The 14,987-nt window shown below is 39.9% G+C and overlaps 2 protein-coding genes across 2 annotated transcripts in view; both read right to left on the bottom strand.

Annotated features, from left to right (window-relative positions):
- The window catches only part of pdik1l (PDLIM1 interacting kinase 1 like), a 27,188-nt gene extending 20,152 nt beyond the window's left edge, over positions 1-7,036 (bottom strand). Inside the window, exon 1 of the mRNA XM_079484370.1 lies at positions 3,925-7,036. The gene's annotated coding sequence lies outside the window, so the exon portion shown is untranslated. The remainder of the gene's footprint in view (positions 1-3,924) is intronic.
- lin28ab (lin-28 homolog Ab) lies at positions 6,154-14,987 on the bottom strand. Its single transcript, XM_079484373.1, has 4 exons — positions 14,878-14,987; positions 12,892-13,073; positions 10,313-10,491; positions 6,154-7,276 (listed from the first exon to the last, which is right to left on the bottom strand). Exons 1-4 carry the CDS (start codon positions 14,909-14,911, stop codon positions 7,054-7,056), a joined length of 618 nt encoding a protein of 205 aa, XP_079340499.1. The 5' UTR covers positions 14,912-14,987; the 3' UTR covers positions 6,154-7,053.

Raw genomic sequence — 14,987 nt, 5'->3', positions numbered from 1 at the left:
GTTTATAATAGTCTTTTGAACGAGCACGTTCGTGACACTTTGTGCATTTATGTGACTTCGAGCTCGTCATGCTTGTCATCCGCGGTGGCGTAGTGGACTGCGTGCACAGCAGCGGAATTTCATCACTTTTAACGATTGGAGTTCGACTCCGCGGTCCGACCGTATTCTTCATTCCTTTTGAATTGTTCTATTGAGTCGTGTTTTTAAATGTTGGAGCACTACCTGTTGCTGGCAACTTATTAAATGACAAGAAACGCTTTTTACAAGCCTACGGGCCTTTATGCATGCAATAGCTGCGGGCTAAGTCTGCTACTGTGGCTTGCCACAAAAGGCTCCATAGGCTTTGGAAAGGCGTAATATTGTTTATTTTACATGGTGCTAATTGAGGTTTGAGTTTAGCCTATGTAGTACATTTTATTCTGCTAGTTGAGGCTGTAATAAAAAGTGCATTGTTATAACAGTTGTCTATATTAATATGTGATACGTTATCAAAAATGTTCAGCATCGTTATGTTCAGTGTCACGTGATTCTCCATAAACCATTCTGGTATGCTGAATTGCACAGGAATATAAAAATAGATGTTCAAAATTGATAATATGAGCCATTATTAATAACTGCTATATTAAAATAATTTCTGAAGGATCATGTGAAACTGAAGACTGGAGTAATGATGCTGACAAATTCACATTTTGATTGTTCTTGGCGTGAAAGGTAAAAAACTAAGTTAACTTCTAAACCTCAAGCTCGTGTATGATGGTGGGGTGCTGCGACAACGAAGTATAAAAAGCAAAACTTCCTTGTCTTGTAATTGTCTGTTAAGGGCACTTATAACAACAACAATGATATAAATATCAGAATCAGAAAGAGTTTTATTGCCAAGTATGCTTGCACATACAAGGAATTTGTTTTTGTGACATAACCTTCCAGTACACAGAGACAACAACACACAGAAAAGAAATAGGCAAATAAATAAGTGTATAAACAATTGTGCTAGAAATTATAATGGGATAGGATTAAGTAGATGCAGGGATGTACTAGGATGGAGGGGTAACAATAAATATAAGGATATTGCACATTTTTATTGCATAAGTGGGGAACATTTAACTGTTCATGAGGTAGATTGCCTGGGGGAAGAAACTGTTCTTGTGCCTGACTGTCCTGGTATTTGCGGCTATGAAGCGCCGTTTCAATGTAAATATTACATTGAAACGGCGATCAGTCATTGTAATGCTAAATAGCCTACTTTAAGTTGCTTAACAATTCCTTTGTACAAGAAATACCGGTGCCGCTTCTAGCCATTTTGGTGCCCTAAGCATAATTCCATTATGATTTTTCTATATCCTAATGAAATAACATTAGATAAAAAAAATTATTAGGCTATTTTTGGTGCCCCTACGCACAGATGCGCCTGGTGGGAGCGGCGGCGCTGAGTAATACGCTTTAACAAATGCTGCGTAACTGGTAATGTTATAGGGATCGAGCCTGCCATGTTGACTAATGTCACGATGAAAAACGACTTTGTTTGCGCATTCATTCTAGTGGGGTGGCGCGTAAGAGCGCTCATCGAATACTTTGCCTCTTTTTGCACATCTCACATCAGATCGTAAGGGCATCTATTTTCAATCAAATTAAGAGTTTGCGGTACATATAGAATTGGGGTAGCCTTGTTGTCAGTTGGCGTCCATTTAATGATTTACATACATACAGGCAATGCAAGTTTATTTATATAGCACATTTCAAACAGTTAATGGTGATTTATATATAAATTACAAAAAAAGAAGGATATGCAAAAGAGATCTTCAAAAAGCGTTAATTCTTTTAAATCACACATACTTAAGAATAGAAAATAACAATAAATAGGAAATCAAATGTGCAACGGAAGGAAAAGGAAGACAAATGAACGACTAGTTGTGTTTTTAATCTGGATGTAAAAGTAGCTAATATTGAAGAGCATCTGATGCCTGCGGCTTCAGGTGGCATAGTTTCTTATCGCTGACGAACCTTGTTTTGAGTCAACTTTGTTATCTCTAACTGACTTGATTCTAATGATCTGAGTAGTCTGTTGGGTTATTTTATAATGTACAGTATACAGTTCTGGAAGAACACATCTTAATTTTGCAATCATTTATAAATTCATTATATTAATGCATTACTTTAAATTATATAATAGCCTATATAAATATAATAAAAGAACAACACGCACGCATAATTAAGGCTAAATAATTTGGTTAAGCAAATAAGAGTTAAGGGAGTTATATATTATTCGTAAAAATAAATAAAAAATCACTTACATAATGCAGTTATGCATAAGTCCCACACTAAAACTATGATAAGTGAACGCGGCCTCGTCAAAATAGCCATCCCAAAATACAAAACGATTTAACAAACATGATCGCTTAGCAACTTAAGAAAGGCAGTATTTATGTAGGGAGCCTCAAAGAGCGCGTTTCTCCGCAGCCGGCATCAACAGACTGAGAATGAAAAACAAACTTGAATTTAGATATGATTTATTTTACTCGTCAAAGCACGTATTTTTTCAATAAAGAAACTCAACTCGATGTGGATGGAGCATATAATAACCTAAATATCCAGTGCTTTTGTGTTGCATACCTTTTACGTTCTGCCCAGTTAGGCGACTGTGTGTACATTATTTTTCATTTAATTAATTCATTTTTTTATTTATTTAATTGGCTTTTATTGTTTGACAATTTAGCTTAAGATGCCTGCAACTTTCGTTATTGCACCTTTGCTGATTGTTATGTCTTTACCAATAAGTAAGTTATAAAACAGGCCTATATTTTCCTTTAAAAATTGCTATATAATAATAACGCAACAATATTTTTTTGGTCAGCATTTCCCTTTTTGTTTCTGTATGTGAACAGTCTCCTCCATTTTAAGATTTTTGATCGTCAAAATCTTATAGAGGTTTATAATGAATGCATGCAGCATATGCAGTCTATATGGAAATACAAACGGGTTCGTAGATGGGAAAAATTTAATTCAATAAAAACATACTGACAACAGCCACAGTAGCAGACTTAGCCCGCAGCTATTGCATGCATAAAGGCCCGTAGGCTTGTAAAAAGCGTTTCTTGTCATTTAATAAGTTGCCAGCAACAGGTAGTGCTCCAACATTTAAAAACACGACTCAATAGAACAATTCAAAAGGAATGAAGAATACGGTCGGACCGCGGAGTCGAACTCCAATCGTTAAAAGTGATGAAATTCCGCTGCTGTGCACGCAGTCCACTACGCCACCGCGGATGACAAGCATGACGAGCTCGAAGTCACATAAATGCACAAAGTGTCACGAACGTGCTCGTTCAAAAGACTATTATAAACGAAAAGGAGGATAAACGCGCTCAATGGAAAAATATCACATGATGAAAGTCTAAGCATTATTCGCAATAAAGTTAAAAACAGGAACACTTATTCAGATCGACATTCTACTACACATGTCTTTGTGTTCATTGGAGGGGCTGGACTGTGTAGAAAAGGCGGGGCTGATTTTAATATTATAAAAAACGCCGCTTTTTACGGCGTCTTTGTTACACGGAAGCGCCGTAATTTACGGCGTAATATGGAAGTTCTAACGGCGAAATGAACGGCGTTTCGCATTGCATTTAAAACGCCGTAATTTACGGCGTCTGTACGTCTTAAACGCCGTAATTTACGGCGTCTGTACGTCTTAAACGCCGTAATTTACGGCGTCTGTACGTCTTAAACGCCGTAAAAGCAGGCGTCATATGAACACCAGGCGTCTGGTTGATGGCGAAATATGACCCAAACGGCTTTCCATACGTTCATATGTCGCAGCGACAGTAACGGTAGGTGCATCTCATAACACATGCACCTGCACAGCCCCATGACGCGCGCTCAGACAAAGGGTCGCGCTGCGCGCACACAAACAGCGTGGACATGTACCTGGGCACGTCGAGTTTTATTTCCCGTGTGTGTGCTCGTCCTCTTGTCTTCTCCTGGCAGCCATTATACACGTCAGGGCGCCGGACACGATGTTTCTCTTGAACGCGTGATAGGAGCGCGCGAGTTGGTGTCGCGTCCGCGTCGAAGACTCTGCGTGCACCCTTCGCTGTTCTTGTTGGGAAACACCGCCCCCTCGCTATCTACAGCAATGGCTTCTCAATAGAGTGAACGAAGTCTCGAAGTACAATGATAGTATCAGATGGTGTTGTGTATTCTGCAGGGATTCTTATCTTTTTGGGACCGGAGACCCCTTACAGGGGGGATACACACTCCCCGCCGCCTTCCTCATAATTGTAAGGCGACCATTGTTAAAACGGACCTGTCTCGTAGTAATAAACAAAAGCAGGTTAAAACCACCCATGTGCTTTCAAATGAGCCCAAAGTCCAAATCAAATGTTCCCTTTTCAAGTTTTCTTAAAAACTTTGGTAAAATAGCTTTATATCTTTGATTTAGTTCTATTAAGCCCAAACCCCACAGTGACAAGTTTAAAGCTGTTTGTGTGCTTCGATGTTCATTAATAAAACCAAACTCAATAGAATTGTTACTGTATTGCTGTACAGACTTTCAGCCGAACTGTTTGAGGGGGCGCCAGACCCCGCTGTGAGGATCGCTAACGGTGCTCTGCTCACATACACATTAAACGTTTTTAAAGCAAGAATAGCATCATTCTTAGACCTACAAATATCCCAATTCGTGAAAACACAGAAAAAGAACACAATGCTACAAAAATGGTCATAAAAAGAGATTTAATCACTCAAAAGCAGTGGTCAAAGTTGACACTAAAACACATTTCTTTTCATGCTTTTGTCACAATGAGTTGAAAATAACAGTAACAGTTCTCTCTTTGGACAACTGCAGAAGACATTCTTTGGTCACCAGAACACATGCAGTGTATAACCTGCTTCAGGATTGTGCAGTTTGTTACCCTGAGACCAGACCTACAAATACAGACGAGCCATAGAAACATGAATAATATCATAAGACATTGATTATCCTTTTCATTGAATGCAAATACAAATGAAAAAAATGTTCCTGAGGTGTAGCCTATATAACAGAAAAGAAGTCGTGGTTGCATTTCTTTGCAAGAGAAAATACTCGTGCGAGTTGGTCTAAACGTACAGCAAAACATCAAACACTTGACCAAAACTCTGTTAGTGCAGTTATACATTTCAAACAATCGCACCTCTTTCCACATTAAATACAAAGAAGTAAAAAAAGCCAAATAACACACACACACACACACACACACAGCACATACAAGACATTTAAATGGACAACGCTCCGTATATTCAGAGACGTCACGGCAGGATCATTCACTGATGCCCATATTTCAACACACCCTGAGGTAGATCTGTATAGATTCAAAACAAGTCATCTTGTTCTCGCTTTAAATAAAATGAAAATAAAAAATATAGACGTAAATGATAACGAATCATATGATAATAACAACATGAAATGTAATTCAAGAGAGGCTGGACATATCTTCATACAGCTTCGATGAGAAAGACCCCTTCACCCAGCATTACATGACACTACTCTACTCTACAACCTACGATCATGCGAGAATCTAATAAAAACACCGTCTTACTGTTCACAGAGACAACACAATCTATAATACCTACACACTAACTTTCTATCATTTATTTCTTTGATTTATGCTGCCAAAGTTAATCCAAAATGCCTCCATGCACAAGGGTTGAGTTACACTGCAAATATTGACATATTTTAGCCACTTGAACTTCTGAATTTCTCTATTGAGTTAAGTTTGTGAACTCTCAGTGTATATAAAACAGTCTAAACAGCAGCAGAACAAACGACAACTGCTTTTTCTTTTTGACAAACACTAGATGCTTGATGACATTCGAGAACTTAACCGATGGCACCAGTTTTGTCCATAAATCCTATTTAAATACTCTGAGGTCAAAATGTCTCTTAATAAATTAATGGAGATTATCATTATTACTGGTCGAACACTGAAAATCTGCTCTTATCCTCCCTGTTAAATAGTCATTCCATAAAAAAATGAAAATGAGTTTGTGATTTAGGAACCTTTGTAAATAAATAACAGTTGTTTACAATGATTATAGTAGTTATTTACAATAAAGTGAAGTGACTCAACATCTCCTCTGGAACTGGAGTAAGCTTCGAGAAACTTGCAACATCATTTAAGTCCCATAAAACTTTTATATAAGAAAATAAAAAAAGACTCTGCTTTGACGGAAAGAAAAAGATCATCATGAAAATAAACACGCTGATGTTTGATAGATTCCTTCTGAGGTTTTCAATGACAATCAAACAGCATGTGACAATACAGAGTTTAAACTCGCTGACTCTGACTGACTGATGATGCTCAAGGCAGAGGTGCGATACAATCACAATCATTTAACATTCACTTGGCCCAAAAACAAAACCTTTCGAGAAACAAACAGAAAAATTGGTTTGATTTTCAACTGTACTGGTCGATGACAATATGGATTCTATCGTCCAGGAAGTACGAAAATAAATCAATTTTTAAACATAGAAAAGCCAGGATTATTGCAATTTGTAAACGCGTGTTTTGATTGTTTCAGTTCACATCTAAGACACTTCGCTAGGTAAGGTAAGGCAGAAAATAATATAACGCCAATAATAAAAACTCTCTCTAATGTGCACATTAAGGCACAATATCCCACCCAAAACAAATCTCACAAAACATGACAGAAAACATGAAGGTCTCCAAGTCAAAGAAAGATCATTATTTGCTTAGAGAATGGACGCATTGCATTGCCACCACACAACTTCCCCGCATTCAATAATACATTATTATCATTATTATTATGGGGAAGTTCAAACCGTGACTGAGATAATTTTTTTCATGGATTACGACAACAGAAAAAAGGATGATGATAGTAATAGGCTAATAGAATAAAATAGAATTAAAAAAGCATTTTCTTACTACAACATTGAAATGTACTACGTGAGTCGACATTCAAACATAAACACCTGAGTTATTTTCTACAGCAGTCCTCCAATGGAAGTTGCTGATGTTTCCCTGACAGCATAACCATCCCCGCCCATCGTCTAATCCTCTAATCACAGCTGTCCGGAGAAAAGGGGGTGTGGCTCATGTCCTCCTCTTCGCCTATCGTCGAGGTAGTCGATTTTCCCTGAGAAACTGGCGACAACTGCTGTGCTTTGATTGGACAGTTGGCCACCATGTGAGAGATGCTTTGGCAGAAATGGCACTTTTTTGGCTGTGGTGGCAGCTGGCATTCTTTGGCGTGATGGTTCGGTCCTCCACAGTTGAAACATCTGGACATGATGCAAGGAAACAAAGATGTTATCGGGATGGATGACCACTAGAGGACAGTCACCTCTTTGTAATGGTCGTATAATTGTAAAAACATGTGAAGACTGAATGAATTATACCATAAACATTTTCAACCATAGTATGTTGAAAGTATCCCTTCAGTTATAATAAAAAACCTTTGAGTTTGTGCTGTCTGGCCATTTTCTTCACAGACAATGCCAATGACAAGCAACATTAACGTGAAATAAACATTTGGCCTGCATGACTTGGACTATAAAGATGTTTCTTCCATTGAACAAGAACATTTGAAACTTTTGAAATGACCATGACCACAAATTTCAATTTCGAGTGAACTATTTCAAGTTGCAATCCATAACTTTTGCCTCCCCACCTTTATCTGTATGTCGTCATGATGTCCAACTGACATTTACCATAAAACAATACCCGACAAAACAATAATGATGTGAAATTTGAGCTAAGCTTACAGTTGTTGTTTGGGGTTAGGACACGGTTTTCTAGATTTGCTTTTATTTTCAACCCAAAATGTTACAGATTGCAGAATTAGCGTAGAATTTAGGGGTTTTTGTTGATTCTGTAGAGGAAGGAGGCGTGGTTTCGAGGAGGTGGGGCATCTCTTTGACTCTTTGTTTCAATATGCAGCCTGACCTTTGAACTTTGATCCCTGCTCTCCTCTTGCCCACCCCCACACAGCTCGCATACATCACACCTCAGGGTTGCCATGGCAGTGGTGACCTCTGACCTTTCTCAGGCACCTACATCTGTTATAAATTAAATGGACAGGATCTTATCCGGCATCGGGGGAAACGGAATATCAGTGACGGCCAACAGGAGAAATGTTATGGTTTTTTTTAGCTTTCCAATCACATGACATGACCACTGTTACCGCAACAAGCATCATTTGCATTTATGCATTGACTGTTGTCCCTGTGATCGAACCCACGGCCCGTGAGCCGCCAACTCGCTGCTCTACCCACTGAATCTCTTCATCAATCCAATGCTGGGGCATCCGAGATCATTTTAGGACTGCAATCTATTGGACCGTCCTGGAAGTTTCCCGCGTGATGAGATACAGCTGTGTATTGTGGGAGGAAGGTGTCTATCAATAACCTGCGGCCCTGCCGTGGGGGTGTGTGTGTGCCTAAATTCTGAGCTATGAGATTTGAAACAACCTATTGATCCAGCAGGTCAAGTCACCATCACGCAGGGTGGAGGAGGGAGGAATATGTTTTTGCTTTGACAAACCTGAGGTACTGTGTCCATGCAATGGAAAAGCACTAGATCACTTTAACACATCAAGTACATCTGGGCATATAAAGCTGAGGGTGAAGATACACACCAGCACCTTCAAATCTGTCATCTTCACGGAAAAAACGATTCGTTTGATCATTTTATTTCTGTACACAACCGTGCTGTTTTTGTTTGATTCAGAACTGAATTTTATGAATTAAAAGCGTATTCGATTTCAACAAATGCACAAATTCTATAGTGCAACGAGAAGATACATCCTCACCTTGTGATAAACCCGCTCTCTATTCCGAAGGGAAAAAAACACACGTTTGATTTAAATCCACTGACAGGCAGTTTGTTTTACTTGCTTTCTTAACACAGAATCCACACCGTAAAAACAATCCTGTACCAAAACTGTCATTTTCCGGCAGCTGTAAAAACTCTTGTATATTTGCTGACTTTATCTGTCATTTGATGTTTTTACACTGTAAAAAGCTGCGGCCTGTTTCAGAAAGGAGGTTTAGTGAAAACGGGGTATGTGTTCACTCTGAAATGAGGGAAACCCCAGGTTTTCCGTTTCAGAATGCGAGGTATGTCAAGGTAAGTGAAGACCGTTTCCAAAAAATAGTAACCATAGTAACTTACTCTGTGAACCCAATATGGTCAGGAGCAGTTTCTTTCTTTACATCTCCAAGTGGGGTGTACATCATTCATTAATACAGTCATTGATGGAAGACATTTTGATCACACAGAGACCATTTCAGTGACTAAAATGTCAAAATGTTATCGAGGATCCTATATGTGAAGGAGGATGTTTGCTCAACTCATTAATAAAAAAGGCTTTGTAGTAAAAGAGGATGGTGGAGGAAGTTAAAGGATGGAGCCGGGGACGGTGTCAGGATAATTCATTGGGATGTACTTTGCTTTAAGGAGGGGAATTTAAGAGCCGAGTGGAATTTTGTCATTTCCTTGTGCATTTTTATGAAAACTGTACCATTTTTCGTCACAGCGAATTAGATGCATCAAAACATCTCATGCTTCCTTATATCAATAACATCAGCCATCTTGGCCATGTGTTACATCAGAGCATATTCTTTCCCTTACATTCTCACAAATGGTAGTTTTCTAAATGGCAAGTTCTGTATTCGGGTCGGCACACACAGCCCTGCCCATCCCCTGCCCGCGAAAGAGTGCCACAGTTTCCACACAACGTTTCCGCAGTTGCCGATTCCATCAGCTTACTTAAACAAATTCACATGTCCTATTGCACGCGCTTAACTCAAGGTAAGCCAAAGTTTCTACTCTATTCCACTCAAGAGTTCACATTTTAACTCTGCGTTGGATTAATCACCTTATTGAAACAGACCCCTGGTGCGCCAGTAAAATAATGTTACAAAAAATTACATGTTTTTCGTATACATTTGCGGTCTTGTCCTGTAACTTGACATTTTTGTTATTGTATTTACGCAATACGTTAAATATCTTTTTTTTAAACAGGAAAATGACGGGGGTCCAGTGCAGAAAGTGTCAAAAGCAAATCAGATCAATGGTTTTGGTTTTTGTCTGTAACTAAAGGGACTTTCTGCCTTCAAATCATAATTCATCATTTGATTTGTCTACGGTGTGTCAGAAATGCAACTTCACACATGAACACTGAATTCAATGTGTAGCTAATCTGATCATTTCTGAACATGGGATGTCTGAACATTTCATTTCAAGCTACCGATAAAAAAACACAGTTTTGCATGTCATCACATAGCACATGAACAAACTAAATGAATGACACCCACCGGTCCCCTTTAGAACGGCGCTTTTGGGCACCTTTGGGTTTCTTCTCGCTGCCCACACATGGTGCCCCGCCGGGCCCCGTCACCCACAGAGACTCCAGACCCTTAGAAGACCTTTTGAAGGTGAACTCCACCTCCTCTCCTTCCTTCAGACTGCGGAAGCCCTCCATATGAAGCTTGCTCTGTAGACACAGACAGACAGCATCACACACCGCTTTACTCATAACATTCACTGAATGTCACGTACTACCCGTTTATTCCAAATCAATGTACCAAATCTGTATCAATGCCATGTAGGAAATGACAAAATACAACAGCCTTTATTCTGTGATATAAATATATGAAATCAATGCAAATGCAGTGACATCTCTGGCCCACACATGCAGAGTCATGAATAGAAAGAAAAATCTGAGACGAAGTTAATATGTGCACACAATGGAGAACTGAGCTTTGAAAGAGAAGCCTCAGCGCAAATTTCCTCTGGAAACAATGCTCAATTTGAACTCCTTAATGTATAAATCAAAATCTCCCTGCTTTACTCAGACAAAGATGCAGTAAGTATTTTGTGAGGTGAAGGAACTCTCTGCCCTGTGCATCCTCTGAGATCATCATTTGAGCGCTATATCCTTCCCAACCATTATCCTCAAATACTAAATGATTTTCTTCTTTGGTCTCTTCACTCTTGAAGATCTGCACCTACATGTCATTGTTTTAGAGAAGATGTTGACGCCATTAAAGTGTGGCCATTAAAATGAGCTCCCCCCATCTGGTTAAGTCTCACCCTGACCATCGGTGCCGAGGGTTTGTTGCGGGAAGGTGGGGGAAGCTTGCATTCCTGAGATAGTTGCTCTACAAGCGCGTAAAAAATGGGGTTCAAGGAGGGATCTACCTTTAAAACAAACGTCTGTTTCTAGTCTTAAACTGACACTTAGAGACCAAAGCTTGGGCTTGTTGATGTATGTGCGAGATGACGGCACCATGTTGACTTCAGTCATGCTGTTCAGAGAAACATCAACATCATCATCTTAGTATTGCTTATCTTCTGACCAGGTCATGCCTCAGGTTAATGTTTTCCTCTGTCTTTTACACATTAAACCCCGGAGTAAATTCCACACATTCTTAAAGAGGATCACTGCAAATTGCTTAATATTTTGTTCTATGAACCTTTAGACCTGCGACCGCTCTGTTTTGCCTCATGTCATACAGCTTACAGAGGAGAAAAATCGAACATAGCCAAGTCAAGTATTAGTGCGGTCATCCCAGATTGAGTACATTTGCCAGGTATTGAAATGTAGCGGTGTGGCTTGATGACATTTGTTTATTCTTTATTTAATTTTCACAAAATGAAACAACATGCAGATAAAAGTAGATAAAGTTTCTGAAGTCTTACATTTACGCATTTGGCAGATGCCTTACATTGACTTACATTGCATTATACTATCCATTTGTTTCTGATCGAACCCATGACCTTGGCGTTGCTAGCCATGCTCCGACCACTAAGCTACAGGAAAGCTTGTGCAATATTTCATGAGCTCATCCATCACCACAGCATTAGGTGGAAAGAGCTATCATGCGTTTGAGTGTTTTAACAGGGTGGGAGGCCTTAAGTGACACTGTGCGATGAAGCTCTCACAAGACGTCTAGCTTAACCCTGACACCCACCTCACAGAGGGGGGGTGGCTCACTGCCAAAGGAATCAGTCCCCCTGCCCCCCATCAAGGCTTCCTGACACCGTCCCCGGCTCCATCCTTTAACGTCCTCCACCACTTACCCACCCTGCTCTTTTACTACAGAGCCTTTTTTATGAATGAGTTCAGCAAACAGCCCCCCCCCCAAGACTCCCTCCCTCCCTCCCTCCTGCTCTCCGTTCCAACATTCTCCACCAGCACATCATTCAACTCGAGTTTTCATGTTTATTTTAAAATATCTCCTCATCTTTTCTCTGATCATTCCCACACACAAACATCATTCAATCACTTTCCTCAGGTTAGATAATGACAGCAGCCGTCTCTTTAACCTGCCCAGTCCTGCAGTAGCCTACTTAGCGCCTCCATATCTTCTACAAGAACACATAGGAAGGTTTTCTGGTTATCAAAACCCACATAACCCAAGAATGGACTTATGACAACCAGCGGCAAAAACACGCAGTGCCCTGTTGCTCTAAAAGGATTGGTGCAATCCATCAACATTTATTTGCCAGCATGAATCGCTGCTCGCAACATCAAACCCAGAGATGTGAATAAAAAATAAGCAGCAATGAAAACACTTCTGGGTAGATCTGTTGTACAGGCTGACAATTTGAGATACCTTTACATTATAATCATATATTTTCTTTATCCAGACGATTTGTAAAATCTAGTCAAACTTCAAGAAAGTTTTATAGACAAAAGCTTATATTGTGCTATAGGCCTACAGTAAAACGAGTCCAGAAAGCCCCCTGTTCACGCACAGACATCACAGCTTCATAAAGAGCATTATTTCTCTCATGAGGTTCATGCATTGTCAATTCTGGCTAAAGTCCTCTAAGAAAATGATGCCGGGAGATATGTGGAGGGAAAGCAGCCGGGTTTCTTTGCTCTCACCTGATGGACGAACACATCCGCGGGTGAGTCCAGACAGACGCCCTCCCGATGGCTCATGGACAGAAAGCCGAAACCCATCCGCACATTAAACCATTTACAGACCCCAGTGCCGTGAGACGAGTCCGGGTCCGAGTCTGAGCTGGCGCTCGCCGCTTCATCTTCCTCTGCTTTCACACAGCTCCCTTTAGGAAAGAACACAAATAAAACATCCGATCACATCGAAATAAAGTTCGTATGATGCGGTTTCGACAAGAAGTGAATTCATCACATGAAGTGTGAAGATGCGCAAAGGGTCGCGTTAAAAAGTCAGTCCTACAAACAAACAAACAAACCTAATTATTGCATATAATACCATGTTTATTTCGACGCATAAAGTTGCTAAGCCATGTCTAAAATAAAAACAGCACCGCACTAAACGGATTGCGAATTATTTCTTTGATTTACTTTTTTAGACGATAGCAAAAACGCATTCATTGTTTTTTCACGAATAAAGTCGACCGATTTCGTTTATTTACATGACCACAAATAAGTTTAATACGGTCGAATGGTCCAGCTTCTGAAGTTTAAGGATTGCAATGAATGGAAGCGGAAACGTGCAACAGCTCACCTGTGTAATATTGCTCGTAAACGGAGCCCATCTCTCCCATCTCAACCATTAGTGTGAAAAATCAATCCCAGATATCCTACTCGGAAAGACGCAGATTCTCTCACACATGTCAAAACTCCAGCTAACACAAAACAAGCTAAATTACCGACGAACAAATTAAAGATTTAAGGGACATTTTAGCAGTAACGCCGTGAAAATTACAGAGTTTCTGGGAAGAGCCTTTGTAAAGACCCCCAAATCTGAAAGACAATGAGAGAGATCCATCCCACCCCCTTTTCTTTATTCCATTCTACCCTCTCTCTCTCTCTCTCTCTCTCTCTCTCTGCTGACCGCCAACCACCCCCACCCATCAGAAGATCACTGTCTCACCTTCAGCCATGTCTGCTGTCTTCAGGGTGTCTTCGAGCTCTGGTTCACCCAGCAGAAGAGATCATTGATCGAACAGTGTTTTACTCCAGCATCACAGGTGACCGTATCATCCTCATCAATCCCTCAGAGCTGCTGGTCAAATCTGCATCATTGAGCTGATGAATTGCACATTTCTGGGCTGAGAGGATCCAAATTTACCAACGGGCCAATCACAGATTGAGATCTTCTATAGGTTTGGAGAGTAGGAAGTGCCCTCCCCTCTCAGACCTTTAAAATGACCTGCAGGCTTACACCACACGGTGGATGTATATTGAGGCATTTGTTAACACACAAGGCGTTTGTTAAATTCACGTTACGCCCTATTGTACAAGATTGACCTTTTACGGACACTCAATTTTTGGGATTTTTTTGCAAAATGCGAACATTGCAGCATGGCTTTCAAATACCATCTCATGCATGAAACATAATACTACATAGTCATTTATTAAACATTGAATTAAATAAGAATGCGTGAATACGTAAATGTTTGCAAGCAAGATTTAATATTCATGTAGCGGTCTGATGTTTTTACATTTAGCATTTTTCACACTAATATGAACTCGCAGCAACGGGTTTAACATGAAACCATTGCATTTTCAAGTTTCCTCGATGTTTGGCCAAAAGAAATTATAACACCATACACCACTTTGCGGCCGAAAAGCACCGTTAACTTGACCAAATAAAAAAAAAGCTGTTAACAAAACGTTATGAATCCCATATGTCTTCCGTTCAATGTTGTTTTTGTATGAACACGTCGGCTCGAGCAAAGATCTCAAGGAAGAAAACTATGTATTGATCGCTGAGGACCCCTGCATGATCAATTAAAACCGCACATTTAAAATGTTAAAACAAATGGTTTAAAGGAGACTTCTGCATTCTCAAGCGAATAAAACCATAAGAAAAAAACAACAACACGGTGACACTTTACAATAAAACATTTCATCCGTCTTTAATCTAAAGCACATCCTCACCTGAGTGATCCGGATGCTGATTCGTGGGGGGCATCTCTCAATAACCGAATCTGAATAATAATGGCTGACGATCACGGGTGGGTGGGTGAGTTTTATAGCTTTGAGTGAGT

Source organism: Barbatula barbatula (assembly GCF_947034865.1).
Source record: "Barbatula barbatula genome assembly, chromosome: 21".
NCBI lineage: Eukaryota > Metazoa > Chordata > Actinopteri > Cypriniformes > Nemacheilidae > Barbatula > Barbatula barbatula.
Note: the sequence above shows the minus strand (reverse complement) of the source record. Positions and strands in the feature narration are given on the sequence as shown.

Bases quoted from the DNA above. Each gene is read 5' to 3' on its own strand.
- lin28ab (XM_079484373.1), bottom strand. From the start codon at position 14,911: ATGCCCCCCACGAATCAGCATCCGGATCACTCAG. The intron at 10,492-12,891 runs GTGAGAGCAAAG...CTGTGTCTACAG, and splicing joins CGGATGTGTTCGTCCATCAG to AGCAAGCTTCATATGGAGGG. The intron at 7,277-10,312 runs GTGGGTGTCATT...CATCATGTCCAG, and splicing joins CGCCGTTCTAAAGGGGACCG to ATGTTTCAACTGTGGAGGAC.